Source organism: Populus alba, chromosome 9, assembly GCF_005239225.2.
Source record: "Populus alba chromosome 9, ASM523922v2, whole genome shotgun sequence".
NCBI lineage: Eukaryota > Viridiplantae > Streptophyta > Magnoliopsida > Malpighiales > Salicaceae > Populus > Populus alba.
In genome coordinates, this window is record NC_133292.1 from 6,362,677 (window position 1) to 6,379,626 (window position 16,950).

At 34.8% G+C, this 16,950-nt stretch overlaps 3 protein-coding genes across 7 annotated transcripts; 1 reads left to right on the forward strand and 2 right to left on the reverse strand.

Moving 5' to 3' along the window:
- Window positions 1–366: 366 nt before the first annotated feature.
- Window positions 367–1,804, reverse strand: LOC118027669 (uncharacterized). The gene has a single exon (XM_035031090.1). The coding sequence runs from the start codon at window positions 1,635–1,637 to the stop codon at window positions 540–542; it is 1,098 nt and encodes a 365-aa protein (XP_034886981.1). The 5' UTR covers window positions 1,638–1,804; the 3' UTR covers window positions 367–539.
- A 4,415-nt stretch (window positions 1,805–6,219) lies between these two features.
- Window positions 6,220–9,523, reverse strand: LOC118027668 (uncharacterized). Its single transcript, XM_035031089.2, has 7 exons — window positions 9,190–9,523; window positions 8,992–9,095; window positions 7,551–7,619; window positions 7,417–7,475; window positions 6,947–7,007; window positions 6,809–6,862; window positions 6,220–6,648 (listed from the first exon to the last, which is right to left on the reverse strand). The coding sequence occupies exons 1-7, from the start codon at window positions 9,353–9,355 to the stop codon at window positions 6,367–6,369; spliced, it is 795 nt and encodes a 264-aa protein (XP_034886980.1). The 5' UTR covers window positions 9,356–9,523; the 3' UTR covers window positions 6,220–6,366.
- Window positions 9,524–10,582: 1,059 nt separating this feature from the next.
- LOC118027667 (SURP and G-patch domain-containing protein 1-like protein) lies at window positions 10,583–16,219 on the forward strand. Of its 5 annotated transcripts, none has more exons than XM_035031081.2 (9): window positions 10,583–10,752; window positions 11,135–11,956; window positions 12,710–12,836; window positions 12,973–13,079; window positions 13,433–13,579; window positions 14,267–14,401; window positions 14,486–14,668; window positions 15,686–15,864; window positions 16,016–16,219. In XM_035031081.2, the coding sequence occupies exons 2-9, from the start codon at window positions 11,536–11,538 to the stop codon at window positions 16,040–16,042; spliced, it is 1,326 nt and encodes a 441-aa protein (XP_034886972.1). In that variant the 5' UTR covers window positions 10,583–10,752; window positions 11,135–11,535; the 3' UTR covers window positions 16,043–16,219. The 5 variants fall into 5 exon arrangements, with proteins under 5 accessions (XP_034886972.1, XP_034886976.1, XP_034886975.1 ...); XM_035031085.2 differs by having other exon boundaries at window positions 14,489–14,668; XM_035031084.2 differs by having other exon boundaries at window positions 11,477–11,956.
- The last annotated feature ends 731 nt before the right edge of the window (window positions 16,220–16,950 follow it).

Consider the following 16,950-nt stretch of genomic DNA (forward strand, 5'->3'; position numbering starts at 1 on the left):
ATTTTTTGTATATTTTGGACCATTTTGATATATTAATTTTAAAAAATAAAAAAATATTATTTTAATATATTTTTACATAAAAAATATTTAAAAAACCAATCAAACTACACTTCTAAATATTTTTTTAATTGTGAGACAACCAACTCTCTTTATATTTTCATGTCTGGATTCTCCTTATTGTTCTGCAATTATTTCAGCAATGCTCATCATTAAACAATAATAGTGATGCTTAGAAATTAATTAATTAATAGTGCATGATCTTGATCTCACTTTCCCAGGAATCTCTGTCAATCGAGCTCATGCTGTGTTATCACGTGCATGCAACTATTTTACATTTTGTCCATTTCACTATTTCAGCTTAGGATCAACATCATCAAACATCGCATTGCAATTACATTAATAAAATATAGAAATAACTCACACTTAATATGATGATCCACTTTTACAATAATGACACTTGAGCACACCTATAGAACAACCCGGTATTTCGGGCGAAAAACGAGACGCCCAGTTTTACCTTTTATCGGCTTATTAATAGATTAACAAGTCCTTAATGGATTCCCGCAAAGACAATCATTAAAACTAAACGAGGGTGCTTCAAGGTGATCAAATGGTGTCCCAACAGGAATTGGTCCACAAAGATGATTGTGGCTTAAATCCAAATGCCCCACATATGCTGCCGACGAAAGTGAACCGGGTATCGGACCCTTTAGATTGTTGTAAGACAAGTCAAGAGCCATGAAGTAAGATTTCGGTCCGAAAGCATCCGGTATGTTGCCTTCAATAGCATTCCTGCTCAAGTTCACTATCCCCAAACCGGTACTGCTCAACAAAGATGCTGGCAATTGACCGGAAATCATGTTACTATCCAGATTAAGCGTAGAAAGAACCCGCATGCTGCCTATCCAGCCCGGTACCGAACCCGAGATTTTATTAACAGACAAATCCAAGTCTGCTAGCCGATACATGCCCGATATAGAGTTTGGTATTGCTCCACTCAGCTGGTTTTTACTCAACAATGCACGGCTAAGCATTTTCAAGTTACCAAAATCAGCTGGCAACTGACCAGTCAACTTATTGCTGCTAAGATCCAAATGCTTCATATTAGCCAAAGCTGTGAGAGATGCAGGGATCTCTCCAGTGAGTCTATTATCAGCAAGGTTTAAGACAGTAAGTCTCTGTAGATTCCCAATATTTGCAGGAATCTTGCCAGATATTTGGTTACCTATAAGATCCAAGATTCGGAGATTACTTAAAGAAGCAACACATCCAGGAATTTCACCCGAAACCCCTTTCCAGTCTGCCAGAATGAGCGTAGAGAGCCTGTCAAGTTTACATATTGAAGGGTTGATGGCACCTGTCATGTAGCCTGACCTGCCAGCCTTCTCGAAGATGGGGTCTTCGGATTCACCTCGCAGGTTGATGTCTGCGACTCTGCCTGTGGTGGGGTCACAGCTGATGCCGTACCAGTTGGAGCAGCAGTTAGTGCCTGACCATGTTTTGAAGATGCCTAAGTATGGTTCATTGAGGGAAGACTTGAAGGCTAGTAATGCTGCTAGGTCTGATGGAGTGCAACTGGAAGTGGCTGTGTAGATGAGGGTGAACAGGAGAGCTAGTGCTGTGAGTAACGCACTCATCTCCGGTGATTTTGAGTTTTGCTCGGAGGACGTGTCTTTAATTGCTAGAATGTATTAGCTTTTGTGTTTTTAAGAGGAAGATGTCGGCAATGAAAGCAGAGAGTGTTGTGTCAGAGAGCGAGAGGGAGAGAGAAGGATGGGAGGAGGTCTTGGAAACTGGGAGATGAGGTTTGTTATATATATATTGTTTTGGACGAGCATGTCCTTGATCTATTGTCTAATTTACGGTTAAGCTCACACCCTATGATTTAATTTTTCTTTTTCCAAATTTGGTTTCTGTGCTCTCTCCCCAGTCACTACTACATTGCAATCGAATTTCCAGTAAAGGCCTCCATGAACTGTATAGGTGAGCGAGACGGCGGGGCCCTGAGACAGCCTCCTCAGTTATCAGGCAGGAAAAATATAAATGGCCCTCCTCCCTCCAGCTGTGCACTCTCAATGCAAAATACATTATCTGCTGGAAAATGCGAAAAAAATAAAGACTCGTAGTTCATGTTCTGTTTTTTTAATAAAAACAAACAACCATGCCAGAAAAAAATTATATGTGTTTAGAATTGGATTTAACTGAAAATCAGTTTAAACTGACCATTTTAATTTAGTATGGTTTTTTAAAGAATAAAACTAACCAAACCTATTAGTTTTTTAAGTTGTTTTTTTAGAGTATTTTGAATTTTTATACGTTTGATTTTTATAAAATAAAGAATAAAATTGAAATTAATTCATAAAATAGATTAGATATTTATATGTACTCAACAACTTATATAAATATAATCACATAAAAAAAAGTAGAAAAAATATAAGCTTATCCAAATAATATATATAAATGTAAGCACAAAAGTTTGTTCCAAGTAAAAATTATGCAAACATTGAACATATCCTTCTTTATACATTAGGGGACAATATAAACTTTATATTTTAATAAAAATATGCAAGTCTTGAAGGTTTTGGAAGGGCAAAAAAATTATTGTCAATCATGAGTAGCAAGCTTTTTTACAAAATAAAACATTTTTATATTTATTTTTAAAAGTCTAGTTGGATTTAGTTCAATTCATTTGAAAAGTTTAAGGGGATGTTTGAGAATATAGTAATGATTATTTTTAAAAGTATATTTCACATAAAAATATATTAAAATAAATTTTTTTATTTTAAAAAAAATTATTTTTTGATATTAACAAATCAAAATGATCTGAAAACACAAAACAAATATAAAAGTTTAAGGGGATGTTTAGAAATATAATAATTATTATTTTTTAAAATATTTTTTTTCAGAAATATACATGAAAATATATATTTTTTAATTTTTTTTTATATTAACATATCAAAATAATAAAAAACACAAAAAAATATTAAACGTTATCTATTTGGTTTAATATTTTTTTTTTTCCCGGTTCACAATAGACACCGGCGACATCATCTATCTAACATTAACGTTACAGAGACCCTACCATCATTTCAGACAAGAATCACAGCCCTCATGATTAAGACTTTTTCTTGTTTTCAATTTTTACTTTACAAAAGCAGATCTTACCGAATAAAACAAGATTTATAGAGTACAGTAATCAACGACATAATCGGTGCTAATTCATTAGTACATCGAGGAGAATTCTTCAACCAAATTATTGTCCAAAAATTAATGAGTGATGCTGATACAACGAATTCCTGTGTTTATGTAGTGAGAGAACATGTTTCTTCTTAAACCCTCTCGAAAGAATCTCTATATTCTTACCGAAACTAATGCCATGACGAGGAACCGCATTTATGGAAAAAAAAAAACTAGTATCTTCTTAAATGTTAACCTTACCTAAATCTTATGTTTTGCACATAAGTTCTTGAATTTCTTTTGGGCTTCAGAAAGTGTTTGTCTTGTTGCAGTAGTTCTGTAATTTTTTTTTAATGTTTTAAAATTATTATAATATGATGTTATCAAGGTAAATTTTAAAACTAAAAAGATATTGTTTTGTTATAATTTCAAATAAAAATACTTTAAAAAACATTCATAATCATTCTAATCTTTCCTTTTTCCTTTTTATCTTTTGGATAGGTCTTACAGCTCACAGGGCTCTCCTCCATGAGGGGATTTCTGCACTCACTTTTGGCACAAGTTATGATGATATCGAAAGGACTCATCCAGGATAAACCCCACCAGCTGTACCAAAAAGCTTTTTTCCATGACTGGCAGGCCCGTCTCCGAATATCTTTTGCCTCTGCAATATTGTCACTGCTCCTCACATCAAATGTACATACAAATCAAGCTTCAGCAGTGTTTCGAACAAGCTCTAATGTAAGTATGTAACCATGTAATAGTTATGAAAGATAGACCCTAGAAAGAAGAAGAAGAAGAAGAAGAAAGCGAGGCGACCATTTAAAGACAGGGCGAAGAAGTAAGAAAGTACTGTATCAACTAACAGGAGACGTTATGCGTCGTCCTAAGTGAAGGTCCCTGCAACGAAAGCAATGTGCTATATTCAAGTTATTACAAGGATGAAATCAGGCTGTGACTTGTACAGGACTGGGTTTGAGTGACATGTAGTTCTGGTTCAGGTTCCTCTCATCACACATCAACTGTTCTTCCTCCTCCTCAACTTCCCTGGAAGAAGAAAGCTTTTGATTGGTTGGCATGGTGGAGCCAGGGTGTTCTGTTGAAGGGACCCAGGCGAGGACGCAAGTTAATAAATGTTCCATAAATTAGTTGTACGTATATAGAAAATGTATGTCCATCAGAGTACATTTTTGTTTATATAAAAAATCCTTAAATTATAAGACAAGCAAATGCTAACAGGATCTTCAAAATCTTCGAATGTGCCGTGCCTCTTACTTCTGTTCCTGAACCTTGTGCTTCACTTCCTCGGTAATCAATTGATCAAAAACCTTGATGGGATTTAAACTTAAAAGGGACTCCATTTATTTATTATGAGAATGCAATCCATAGTTATATCTATCTGGCTTCCGTAATCTTGGAGCTCCACAACATAATCTTGCTTCTCTCATCCATTCTTGCTGTACAATTGATTTCTTCTTCTTCTTCTTTTATGAAAAGCCTGAGAACAAAGGAGATGTTAGTGATAGTAATGGTAGTTTAAAAATTTTTTTTATCTAAAAATAAATTAAAATAATATTTTTTTTATTTTTTTAAAATTTATTTTTGATATAGCATATTAAAAGACAAAAATATATAAAAATATTTTTTAATAAAAAAAAACTTAACCCGTTTTTATTTTTACCGTATACCAACATTGGAAAGTATATACGTGAACAAGATAATTAAATTATGACCCCACCATATACAAGCAACTTGTGTGTATATCATGTGATAAAAAGCAAAGAGATGTTTTAGATATAGTGTATCAATCAAATGTACAGGCTCACTGTGCTCACAATATCGGGTAAATAATCTATATGCTGTATGAGGACGAAAGCACATGTCTATGCACACAGGGGTAGGTGCATTTTGTTTTTCAGCCTATAGGCGCCCGTCCTGCTTTATACACTGTTGGATGTAGAACAAATTATCATCAGCACTGTTAATTTTTTTCCCAGAATTGTTTATGAACATTGTAAAGTAAAGGATGAATTTAAATCATTTTATCCCCTGTATTCAGCAGTTTATAGTTTAAAATCTTCTTGACATTGACCATTAGATTCCAAAGAGTTTCATTTCGGCTTGTAATTGTTAATTAAGTGGGTAGTGAAAGCCTATGATGAACCCACCTTTTTAATTATCGGTTTAAGTTCTTTGAATGCTTAAGACCTCTTGTGGAATATGGTCGCATTTGGAGAAGTTTTGAAGGGAATATAAAAGAAGAACAAAGTAAGAAAAAAAAAAAAAAAAACAGAGACATTAATCATAAAAATCCAAATGTATAAATGGCCTAACGAAGGACAGGTGGATTATGATCAATCATGCAAGAACATGGCGTTGTCCTAATTAGAAAATCATTAAAGTTTGAGACTTGTCATGTGAAATGGCCAACCTCCAACGGACACCTCTACTCATAAAAAAAAGGAGACAATGCCATGAGATTTTGGATCGTGAAATAATGACAGATAGTTTAACTGTTTCATGTCGGTGGAGTCACAGTATCAGTAGCTACTTGCATAATCACCTGTTTCATTTAATTATTTTTAAGTTTGCTCTGTTGTTTACCTGGCTAGTATCGTTTGTTTTCTTCTTGGTGTTTGTGACAACTGATGAAAAATACATGTTTCAGGGATATTCAGATTCCAGCACATGCATGTTTATCCGTTTCTGGGCAAAAAGCTTGGCTTATTAACTTCTACATTTTCTGAAATGCAATGCAAGTTTCTAGTGAACACCAATCTTGAGAGAAAATTGAACGAAGTCCGCAAATTCATCTGGGAGTGTCAGTCGTCTTGCATGTAATTTGGTGTTTCATGAAGAGCAAAGGAGCCTTTAACAGGACGAGAAGGTTATATAGTCAGAGGCCCACAAAACATGACTCTGGATTATGACGATTGAAGAGTTCTGGTGGCGAAACACACTCAACACACTCTCAAAAACACAATCCACGAACATTTCTGCTGAAGTGCCCGTTTTGCATGGTCCATCGCAAGGAGTTTCAACTAAAACAACGTTAAATACTGTTTTGATTTGTAAATTAAATGTTACCTCTCCTACAAATCCCTGTTAACCAAAAGAAATTCAAATGGTTATCCAAAATTTCCAAATAATCATTGATGGTCTCACTGGTTTGCTGGTGATGTATTAATATCAAGCAAAAATATCCTCGGTGATAAATGACTGTTCGCCGCCATTCACAAAATCTTCTGGGGGGTATTGAAGCTGCTCATAGTTTAACTGTCTAGAAGCTTCATACAAAGCGATGCCAACACTCACAGAGAGATTTAGGCATCTAACATATGTTTCAACCATAGGTATCCTGATCATCCCACCACCAAACATTTTGCTTTTGCAGTCCAGCAAGGCTTCAGGCGGTAAGCCAGATGTTTCTGAGCCAAATACTAGATAATCGCCTTTCCTATAGGAGAATTCCTGCAAAAGGAGATACAAATCTGTAGATCATTTTAAACATTTATGGGACTGTCATAGATTTTGACACCAATGAGACGCATCAGTTATTCACTCATTGCAAATGAGATCTTTAAGAATAGCAAAATTGCTTAATGAGTCGTGACAAGAAAAAAAGACTTACGGAATGAGTTGCTGTTCCTCTTTTAGTAAATGCCAGCAGACGTTTATCCCCTTCCTGCATGCATCAAGGGACAGTAATATGCTTAATCAAAGAAAGAAAACATGTTTTCCAAAATACACCATCAGAAATGAGCAAAACCTGCTGCCTGAAATAGTCTTGAAACTCTGCCCAGGAGTCATGAACTTTCACAACCACGTATCTAAGATTGAGACTTGATAAAAGGAAACACATCCATATGAAGTTAATGCTAATAGAATTTGAATATTAAATGATCTTGCAGAATAATGCTTTTAAGAGATCTACGTTGTTTCTATCTCTAAAATCAGAAACAACTAAAAAAAGCTGGGTCTGGTGCAACGAACAAAAGTCAAGCTCTTACAGCAGTAAACACTATCAAATTACCATTTTTTTTTTTGTTCTTCCATCTTCTTAAGGTTAAAGAAGAAGAAAGCATGCAGTTCCACAAGCAGCTCATTTAGTCAGAACCTTAGAAAGACAGAAACATATAAATCTTTAGTCCCATATCAAGGGATGTTGATGTGGCAGAACAACTACACTGACAAAATGTCTAGCTAAAAGATCCCTTGACGGAAGATGTGCAAGGATACGGCCAGTAATCTAGTCCAGCACGCTTTAGTTTTGCATCATCAACTTGGAATCCTAAGGGCTGAGAGAGAAAGAGGCATGTCAAATGAGCAATAGGTGATAATCACAAAGTAAAAGATCAATTGTGAATTACTACCCCAACTAAGTGTAGGCCAACAGCCGTTGCCGCACATGTTCTTGCAATGCAACCTGTATTTCCAGGAATCTGCCAAGGACAACAAAAATGAGGCTGCCTTGAGAAATTGAGGTTGTCTGCAACCCAAAAGAAACAGGAAAAGTATGTTTTAATTGCTATTGAATTTGATGATACCAAAATACTTCTGACATTTGGAGATATTAATAACAGGGAAATGAATGATTAAAAAAAAAATAACTGGGAAAATATATTGAGCTCTCACGTGATGCACAGCCATTTAATTTACTCCATATATGAAAATCTACAGTCGTTAATATTCCTTCCATTTGTGAACACAAACGCACAAGAGTTACTTAGCAAGCAACAAAAGGTTACTTCTTGTCAACACTCAAACAGCATGAGCAAATTCCACAACAGTTTCAAATAAAGGGTACCATAGAGGCACTGTTCACAATGAACAAGCAGAATGCAAACTATATAGTCCAACCGACCAACCCACAATTTCAAAAGTCAGGTTCAAACAATTGAAGCAACTCAATTTATGAGCAACAACAGATCGTTTTACATGAAACATCAAGTTGACCACAAATTACTAGGAACTTAAGGATTCTGCTCAACTTGTTTTGTGTTTTCTCTTCAACTAACAATGAGAGATAGGAACATCAGATTTCAGAACATTTATAGCAGATAATGCTTACAGACTACACAAAATATATCATATTCAATGGTTGATTTTGGACATATTGAGCAAGCAACAGCAAGAACATCACAAGCTGCACCCGGATGGTTTACAACCCCTAACTCCCAACCATATATTCTCATTGATTATCTTTTTAATTAAAGGGACTGTAGTAGGCATGCACAGACAGGGCCGTATATGAATGGTTATTTAGTGTTATCAGTTTCAAACTAAATGGCTCTACAACTCTATGCTTTTACTCCATAAAGTACAAAAGATAATGCTCTGGTGATCTTCTTTCTTTTGCTTGAAAGTGAGTCTATTTTTGCATGATTGTCTATAATCATTACTCTAGACTATTAATATTGCATCTTCACCATCACAATTCTCTGGGATTTCAATAGTTACCGGAGGGGTCATCCCTCGTTGTATGGACCACTGTCATGTCCGAACCGAATAACATGAACAGCAACAATAACAAAGATTGAACAATCTAAACTTGCCTCAATTTTAACTGCCCCAATGGCTTACACCCGACATGATATATTGGCAATCTAATTACACCTCAAACTAAAACAATTACATATAATTCACATAAACACGCCCGAATTCCACTGGATTAACTTCGTCTTTAATAAAATCAATGAGTTGACTTAAACAATTAGATAATTAGGAGCCAAAATAACACAAACACTGCATTGAGCCAGCAACGATACTATATCTTGAATAAAAAAGGTGTGAAATTTAGATTATAGATAGTACCTGAGGAGAAACTAGTACCACTTGAAGAAGCTTCTTATTGCGAGAGACTTCGTTAACTCCCTTACCCACTCCATCTGGCAAAGAATTCCCATTTCCTCTTCCAGCTACACCCACAAAATTAAACAATAAGCACCCCCAAAACATTATATAAAAAAAAGTCATAAGCATATCGCGAAAGATAGTTAAAGAGGGTATTACATTGAGAGCAAATAAGAGAGTAGCGTTGAGACAGTGGAAGAGAAGGGTTGAGATGCTTCTTGAGTTGTGATAAGCAGAAAGGACGTAAAAGAGAGGCTCTTGAACGGAAGTTGAAAGGTAAAGGGGTTGTGATGTTTAAGGTTTTTAAGCTCCTACTTGTGTCCATGGGAACGGAATTCCCTCTGTGTTTTGTTGCAGTACTGGTGGGTTGTCTAGCTTCTTGCTTTCTTCTGCACTGCTTGGATGGAGCTGTAATGGAACTTGGGGATAGTAATGTTTGTTTTTATTTTATGTTGCTCCTCTAAATTGTTAAATTGGTAGTGTAAGCTCCTTGCTTGTTTTTGTTTTTTCATACAGAAAGAAGATTTTGTTCGTCTATTTAATTGATTTTTTTTAGTATACATCAGAACATGAAAAAAAAAAAAATTAAGTCATGGGAATTCTCTTCCAACATCATGGATTATAGTGTTGAAGAGGGATCTGGTAGTGATATATAAATGCGTGTGTGATTATTTATAATTAGATCTCTTGAAAATAACAATCACCATTAAATCTGTATCAATTTATTTATCAGCATAGTTAGATATTAAAAAACATTTTTCCATATCACATGTTATTATAAGAAATTTTAATGTTTTTTCTTGCAAAGAAAAAAAAAAGAGTTTGTTTGTTTGTTTAAATAATATGCATTTATATTAATAAGCATAGAGAGTCTATTATATAAACACAAGTTTTCAGCCATGGTCCTATAATTTTTAGCAATATAATACAATATTAGAATAAATATCTTTATTGGAAGAATTTTTTTTTAAAATATTAAGTGTTCGGGTTAGTTTGTACGCATACATTGATCAATCCCCATAAATCTTAAAGTTAATGACCATTTAAGCTTTCAGTGGTCATCAATATTAACAATCATAGGAAGAGTAAATTTCTTAGTCTCAAATTTTTATTACTATTTACTAGATGATTGAATTTTTTTTTTAATTTTAATTATATACTATACAAGTGAATAGAAATTATAAAAGTACATGCATGAATAAAGATTTTATAAATCTTTATTTTAATAAATCAACATAGTATTTAATACATGTTATAATATTAATATTATATTTAAAATATAATTATCATTCAAAGTTGTTGATTTTTTTATCCAACAATATATTTTTATAAATGTTATTAAATACTTTTCAACATTTCTTTTTTACATAAATTTTATTAAATGCACTTTCCATTCTCATCACGCAAAACCAGTAAAGTGGCAATATGGTCTTTTTCTTGTTTTCTCCTTACATCCAGGGTCTAAAGTAAATGAAGTAACGCTACCATAATACATATTTTCTCAAACGCCAAGGACAATAATGTCAATTTACCCAACCATATACAGCAAAGCAAATCCTCTCGCTCATGCGTCTCAAGTCAGCCTCTCTCTCCTTCCCTTTCCCCAATTTAGAAGGAAAAAAACCTTTCTTTCTTCTTCTCTATCCAGCCCAAAAAATCATCACGATCAATGCTTAAATAACTTTCACACATTGACATCAACGCTTCTGATAAATCATTAAGGTATCTATACAAAAGTTTCAAATCTCGTCGAATTTTGATTTTGTGGATTTAAAGCTTATTGATTATTGTTTGGCAGATTTGAGTTTTAGTGTTTTAGATTATCTGTTTAAATTACTTATTTTTGCGGATCTAAAAAAATTTGGAATTCTTTGGCTCATATATTTTCTGTGCTTTGAATTGAATTGATTTAATGTCAGTTGATTAGAGTTAGGGATTGATTATAGTCGTGAGACGATTGGGAAATTTCGTTTCTATATCAATTATAGAATTTCTCAAGTATTTGGGTTCTTCCATGATTTAGAGTTTTATTATTTTCCTGAAAACCTTTAAAGGAGTGATTTTATAATTTGAAAGCTAAACTTTTTTTTTTTTTTTTTTTAAGTTTTTATAGGGGCTGAAACGAATTTGAGTGCTAAAAATGGGATTTGGGCTACAAGCGGTTAGGGTTGAGGGGTTCGGTAGCTATGGAGTAATTGGGCAGGTTTGGTCTAGTTAGTGTGGATTATTAATTTATTATAGGCAGGTTTGGATGGTCGATAATTACCGGTCTTATTTGAGATGCAGAAGATATAATTCTTCTGGTAAAGGATTTGGGTGGATTATTGATAATGTAGTTGTTCATGTTCCTTTTTGTTTACTATCGTTGTTATATTAAAAAATGCATGACTCGAAGTCGTAAAGATCAGACCTAAAGGTCTCTACGTATGTCTAAATTGCTTGAAAGCTTACTTGTCAGACAGTAACTTCCTGTAAACAACCTGAGGATATTTGGCTCTTTAGCAAATGGACAAAGGAGCACCATCTAGTCTGTTTGTTAATGATGGTTCATTTATGGAGAAGTTTAAACAACTTCAGCAAGGGAATGAAAAGGAACAGGAAAAGGATAAGGGTGCTGCAGAAAAGGATTCTAAACCCAAAACAATTGTTTCAGGGACTGTGACGCCTAAACCTTCTTTTGGTAAAGTAACTATGCAGTTTAAGACTAATGATGCATCGAAGACATCCCAGACTGCTTCCAGTGGCAAACTTGCTTTCAGCTTGAAACAGAAGTCAAAGCTTGTGGCACCTGCAGTTAAGTTGGGTGAAGATGACGAGGATGAAGATGAAGCAGATGCTGTAAATACTTCAGGTGGTGTGTCTGCAAAGAGGCAGAAGTTGGGTCAACTGGATGCATCTGAACAATCATTGAAACGATTGGCTGTTGGTAATTACTACTAATATAGATATTCTCTGAGCTGGTTGAGTTGCAATGAAAGATTCTTGTGATTTATTTGGTGTTTTAACTTCTTGATTGATAGATGATACTTGAGAAGATATTTATCATTTATGAATGCGGCTTTACATTCTGACAAGATGTCTGCTGCTGTAGTGTCAGATATGACCTTAGTTATCACACTTGCACACATAGCTGCTAGAATGCTTCTGCTTATACCTATTTCTTGCTAGATTTTCTTACTCTATTCTCTATTGGCTTTTGATTTTTATGGTTTGAATTTATATTAAGGTATTCATGTATGTCACAAGTCTATGTTTCCTTTGATCTACTCACTTGCAAAACAGATGACTAGAGTTAAAGTTTTTGTAAAATGATTTTTTTTCTCACCCCTTTCTTCACACACAGTTGGACTGTCAGTAGTTGTCAATCTTCATTATTTCCTACGGTCTTCATGTTTTTAAAGCCTTACATGGACGCATCTCTTTCAAAAAGGAGTCTTTAGCTGTGAAACCATCATCTGGGTAATGCCTACTCTGATCTTGACCAGCATATGAGGAGAACAAATCGTTCTTGAATGTTTCTTGTCTCATGAATGCAGCTTATATCTTAAGTGCCAATCAACATTGGTGGAAAGAGATGTTCAATGAAAGATTTGCCATATGTGGCACGCCTGCTACAAGAGTAATTTGCATTCCCTTGTTCATGCTCTTGGTATTAATCAGTTTTATAAGTGATGTGCAGCACCACCTCCCCCAAGTGATCCCACAGTGAAGAATGTTGCAGACAAACTAGCAAGTTTCGTTGCTAAACATGGAAGGCAATTTGAGAATGTTACACGCCAAAAGAATCCTGGAGATACACCTTTCAAGTGAGTCATGAGTAACACTGGTCTCATTACACATTGTTTTTCCTTTTAATTCTGATAGCATCCTTTTCCTTTGCTTCAAGTTGTGCATTGGAGACTTAAATGTTTTATTTATAAGTGGTGCTTGTGTTATCTGCAGATTTTTATTCGATGAGAATTGCACAGACTTCAAGTATTATCAGTATAGGCTCGCTGAAGAAGAAAAGGCTCTTTCACAGAACAGGGATTCTCATATCTCTTCTAGTGGTCAGTCCTTTGATTGCTATCCTTGTAGCGGTTATATTTATTGTCTGGGAGCTAAGACTGTCTAAAGCTTCCCTGGTTGCATTTTGTTTCTTGCCCTCATGTCTAGTAACAAAGTTCACACTTGAAGATGTTGACATGATGTCCCATCTTAAGACTGCATTTATCTGATCTTATGACGGATAAAAATGCTCGACATGTTAAAGTAGTAATGTAATGTGACTTTAGAAGAAGAATCTTCATTTCTTTGTTTGTATTGTTGGGAGTCTCTGTTTGTGCTGCTTTGTTTAATTTTCCTTCAAATTTTGTTGATATTAGAGTGAAATTTTCATGCCAAGCACACTTTGTCTGCATAGGTGGTACAAGTACTTTGGCATCTAAATCCACAGGTAGCTCTCGAAGGTCACAGCAGCAGCAATCAAATTACCAAATTCCCGCTTCAGCTTTATACGAAGCTGCTGAAGAGCCTAAGAGTTCATTGTCAACATCTTCAGGAAGAGCTGGTAATAGCACATTATCAGTATACAATGGATGTATTTGGAAGTTTATTTCTATTTTTAACCCACGGGAAAAACAAATCTGCTCTTTAAGTTCTTTTAAAAACAGAAGCTGCTTGAGCACTCTGGAGATGTTCGCACTTGATGAAAGTCAACTGAATGGAGTCTGTAGATTGTATCGAATTAGATCCTTTGAATGTTAGATCACCCAATTCTGTACCTAGGCAAACCTTTCAGACTCGGGTTCATTCAAATCCATCAATCTCTCTCTACACCAGAATGTCTACCAAACAGACTTCATTTCACGGCTCTTTTATTGAATTTGTTTGCATAATGTTGAAAGCCAATTAATGCTGGATTAGTCACCCTGTTCCAAAGTCATGGGTCAATGTTTAAAGAATATATGTATTGGTTATATTCTACAATGATTTCCATTTAGAATCAGATCAAAATGATTGTCTAGAAATTGTTGTAGCCTCGAATGATTTTTAGCAGTTGCCTTTTTTGATCATGTCATTGTTGCGTAGAGGTATTGGTGGCTGTTTGGTACATCACTGCTTTCTCGCGTGTGAACAGATGAATTGTCTGCATGTTAAGTCCCACATTATGTCAGGAAACACACCGATTATGTGATTTTATGTATAACTGTATCCATCTGTTGGGTGTTGCATTTACTTTTTATTCATATTGCAGGTGAATCTAGTGCACCAGCAGGTACAGATCCTATAGAAATGATGGAGTTCTACATGAAGAAAGCTGCTCAGGAAGAGAGGAGGAGACAGCCTAAACAGTCTAAGGATGAGATGCCCCCTCCTGCTTCTCTTCAAGGTATATGCTTTATGTGCAGAACAATTGTGGTCTCCAAATGCTTTCTTCATATAATGGTCTTATTTTGAAATTTTGGTGGCACAGCAGCTTCTTCCATAAAAGGTCATCACATGGGTGATTACATCCCACCAGAAGAGCTTGAGAAATTCTTGGCTACTTGTAATGATGTAGCTGCAACAAAAGCTGCTAAAGAGGCTGCAGAAAGGGCTAGAATCCAGGCGGATAATGTTGGCCATAAACTCTTGTCCAAAATGGGTTGGAAAGAAGGTTCTGAGTCTTGTCCCCCCCTCTCTCACACACATGTGCACACATGAAATTCTGATTTTCTCTGAAGTTATAAATCATGAATCAAATAATTCTGTCTTGATGGGATATTCAACTATGTGATTGCTGTGAATGGCAGGATTTGAATTGTTTTCCCTGCTAGAGAATGAATAAATTATTCTTAGCATGTTTCTTCTAGTTCGTTTGGCCTGCATTAGTTTATTTAGCTGTGCCTGATTTGTATCATGTGCTGTACCGATAGCAGTTAATATTACTTTATTAGTAAAACTGTAATTGCTCTTACAGCTACATTTTGCATAATGAGTTAGTTTGGAAATCGGATCAAAGTGTGCTCATGAGTTACTGATAGCAGTTCAGGGAATTTATCAATAGCATTTTGCATTACCTTTCTTGAAAATTGAGATGGGGTTCTAATTAGTTGCTTGAGGGGCTGTTGATGGAACCCTTGATAGGGAGTGTAGAGAACCTGAGATCTGATGTGAACAATCAGTCAAAGGAATAAAATTAGAGCCTTTACTATTCTATTAATAAAGTGTACTTACTCTACAGCTTACCTTTTTCATGATGGTCAGCAAGGACATGTGAACAAAGTGTGGTCATGAATACTATTTTTTTCTTGAATCAAAACATGAACTAAAGAATTTTGTTGATTTGATCATTATTCACCGAAGGACTAGAAAGCGGGACCACAATGGATCTGCTTGAACATCCTTATAATAACCATAAGTGGTGGAATACTTAGATTTAGATGCATGATATGCATACTATTCCAGTGCGTTTCTCCTTCTCAAACAGAGCATGAGATTAGAGTTGGAATCATTTGTGGTTTTGTTGAATTCCTCATTTGCAGCCTGACTTGGAATGTGTGTTATACTTGAGCAGATTGTAATTATTTCTGAGAACGTAGTTGGACTTCTCTATTCGCTCTATTTGTTTAATAATTTGTTTTTGCTTTGTAATGTGGAGTAGAAGCCTGATAATATTGTGGGTGGCTTTCAGGTGAGGGTCTGGGGAGCTCCAGAAGTGGTATTTCAAATCCGATCATGGCTGGCAATGTAAAGAAGGATCACTTGGGTGTTGGTGCTCACAACCCTGGGGAGGTGTCTCCTGATGATGATATATACGAGCAGTATAAGAAGCGAATGATGCTTGGTTACCGTCACAGGCCAAACCCTCTGGTATCATCCCTTGCTTCTCTTGTCCTTTCCTTCATGTATTTGATATTGGTTATTAGTTTAATAAACTGTCCACCGTATCCTCCGTAGAATTGCAAGTTCAATTATTACAAGGCTAGCCTTGTTCTGATGGTCTACCATTTCATCTTGACAGAACAACCCTCGAAAAGCGTACTACTGATCAATATTCATCGAGCTGTTTGTTTGTGGACTTTGTCTTCAAGAAATAAACAGAGGTCGTCGAAACTGCTTATTATGCTGAAGAAGAGTATTGGATTGTCCCCAGACTGAATGCAACTTGTCTAGAGTTTGCTATTTGTGAAATCAGTTTTCAATGATATATTACTTTTTTCTTTTCTTTTTTCTGCTTTCGTTAGTATTGGGAAGGAAACGATCTGCATTCATTTTAGTTTGCTATTTTTCTTGTTAATCCTCTTACTATTTCGCTCTACGTGCACAAAATAAATTAAGTTACAGAAGAATCTAGACTGGTATGGACTGTGACCTGAGGGACAGAATGGTAGATTGATTGGAGTTCTTTGGGAATATAACATAGTAAATTAAAAAATAAAAACTGATAAAACTGATAAAATAACACAGGAAAATATCAATTTTGAAAGTCGTAGATGATTTTTGTTATTTACGAGTTGCAATTGTCTTTTACACTCTCAAATTGACAATAAAGAGAGGAGAGAGAAGAAAAGAAAAATAAAGAAAGTATTGAAACTTCAATGATAATATAATCTGTTAAAAATATCTGGATGAGATAAATTATCTATTTGAATAAAATAAATTCAATGATATCATCAACAACAATTGAAGTGGGTTATATGAGTGGTTTGAAGGTAAATGAGTTTTGTTATTTTTAGTTTATTTATTGTTTGTGATTTATTTTGGTGTTGTTGAATTTTTTTTATTGAGATATTTTTAATGATACTGATGGTGTTATCATTAAAATATCGTAGTAATTTTGGATTATTTTATTTTATTTTTATTTTTCTCTTTCTTTATTTTTCTCTTTCTTCTATCTCCATAAAAATTAAAAGAGAAGAGATAATGAATAATATTAAAGATACATTGAAATTTGAT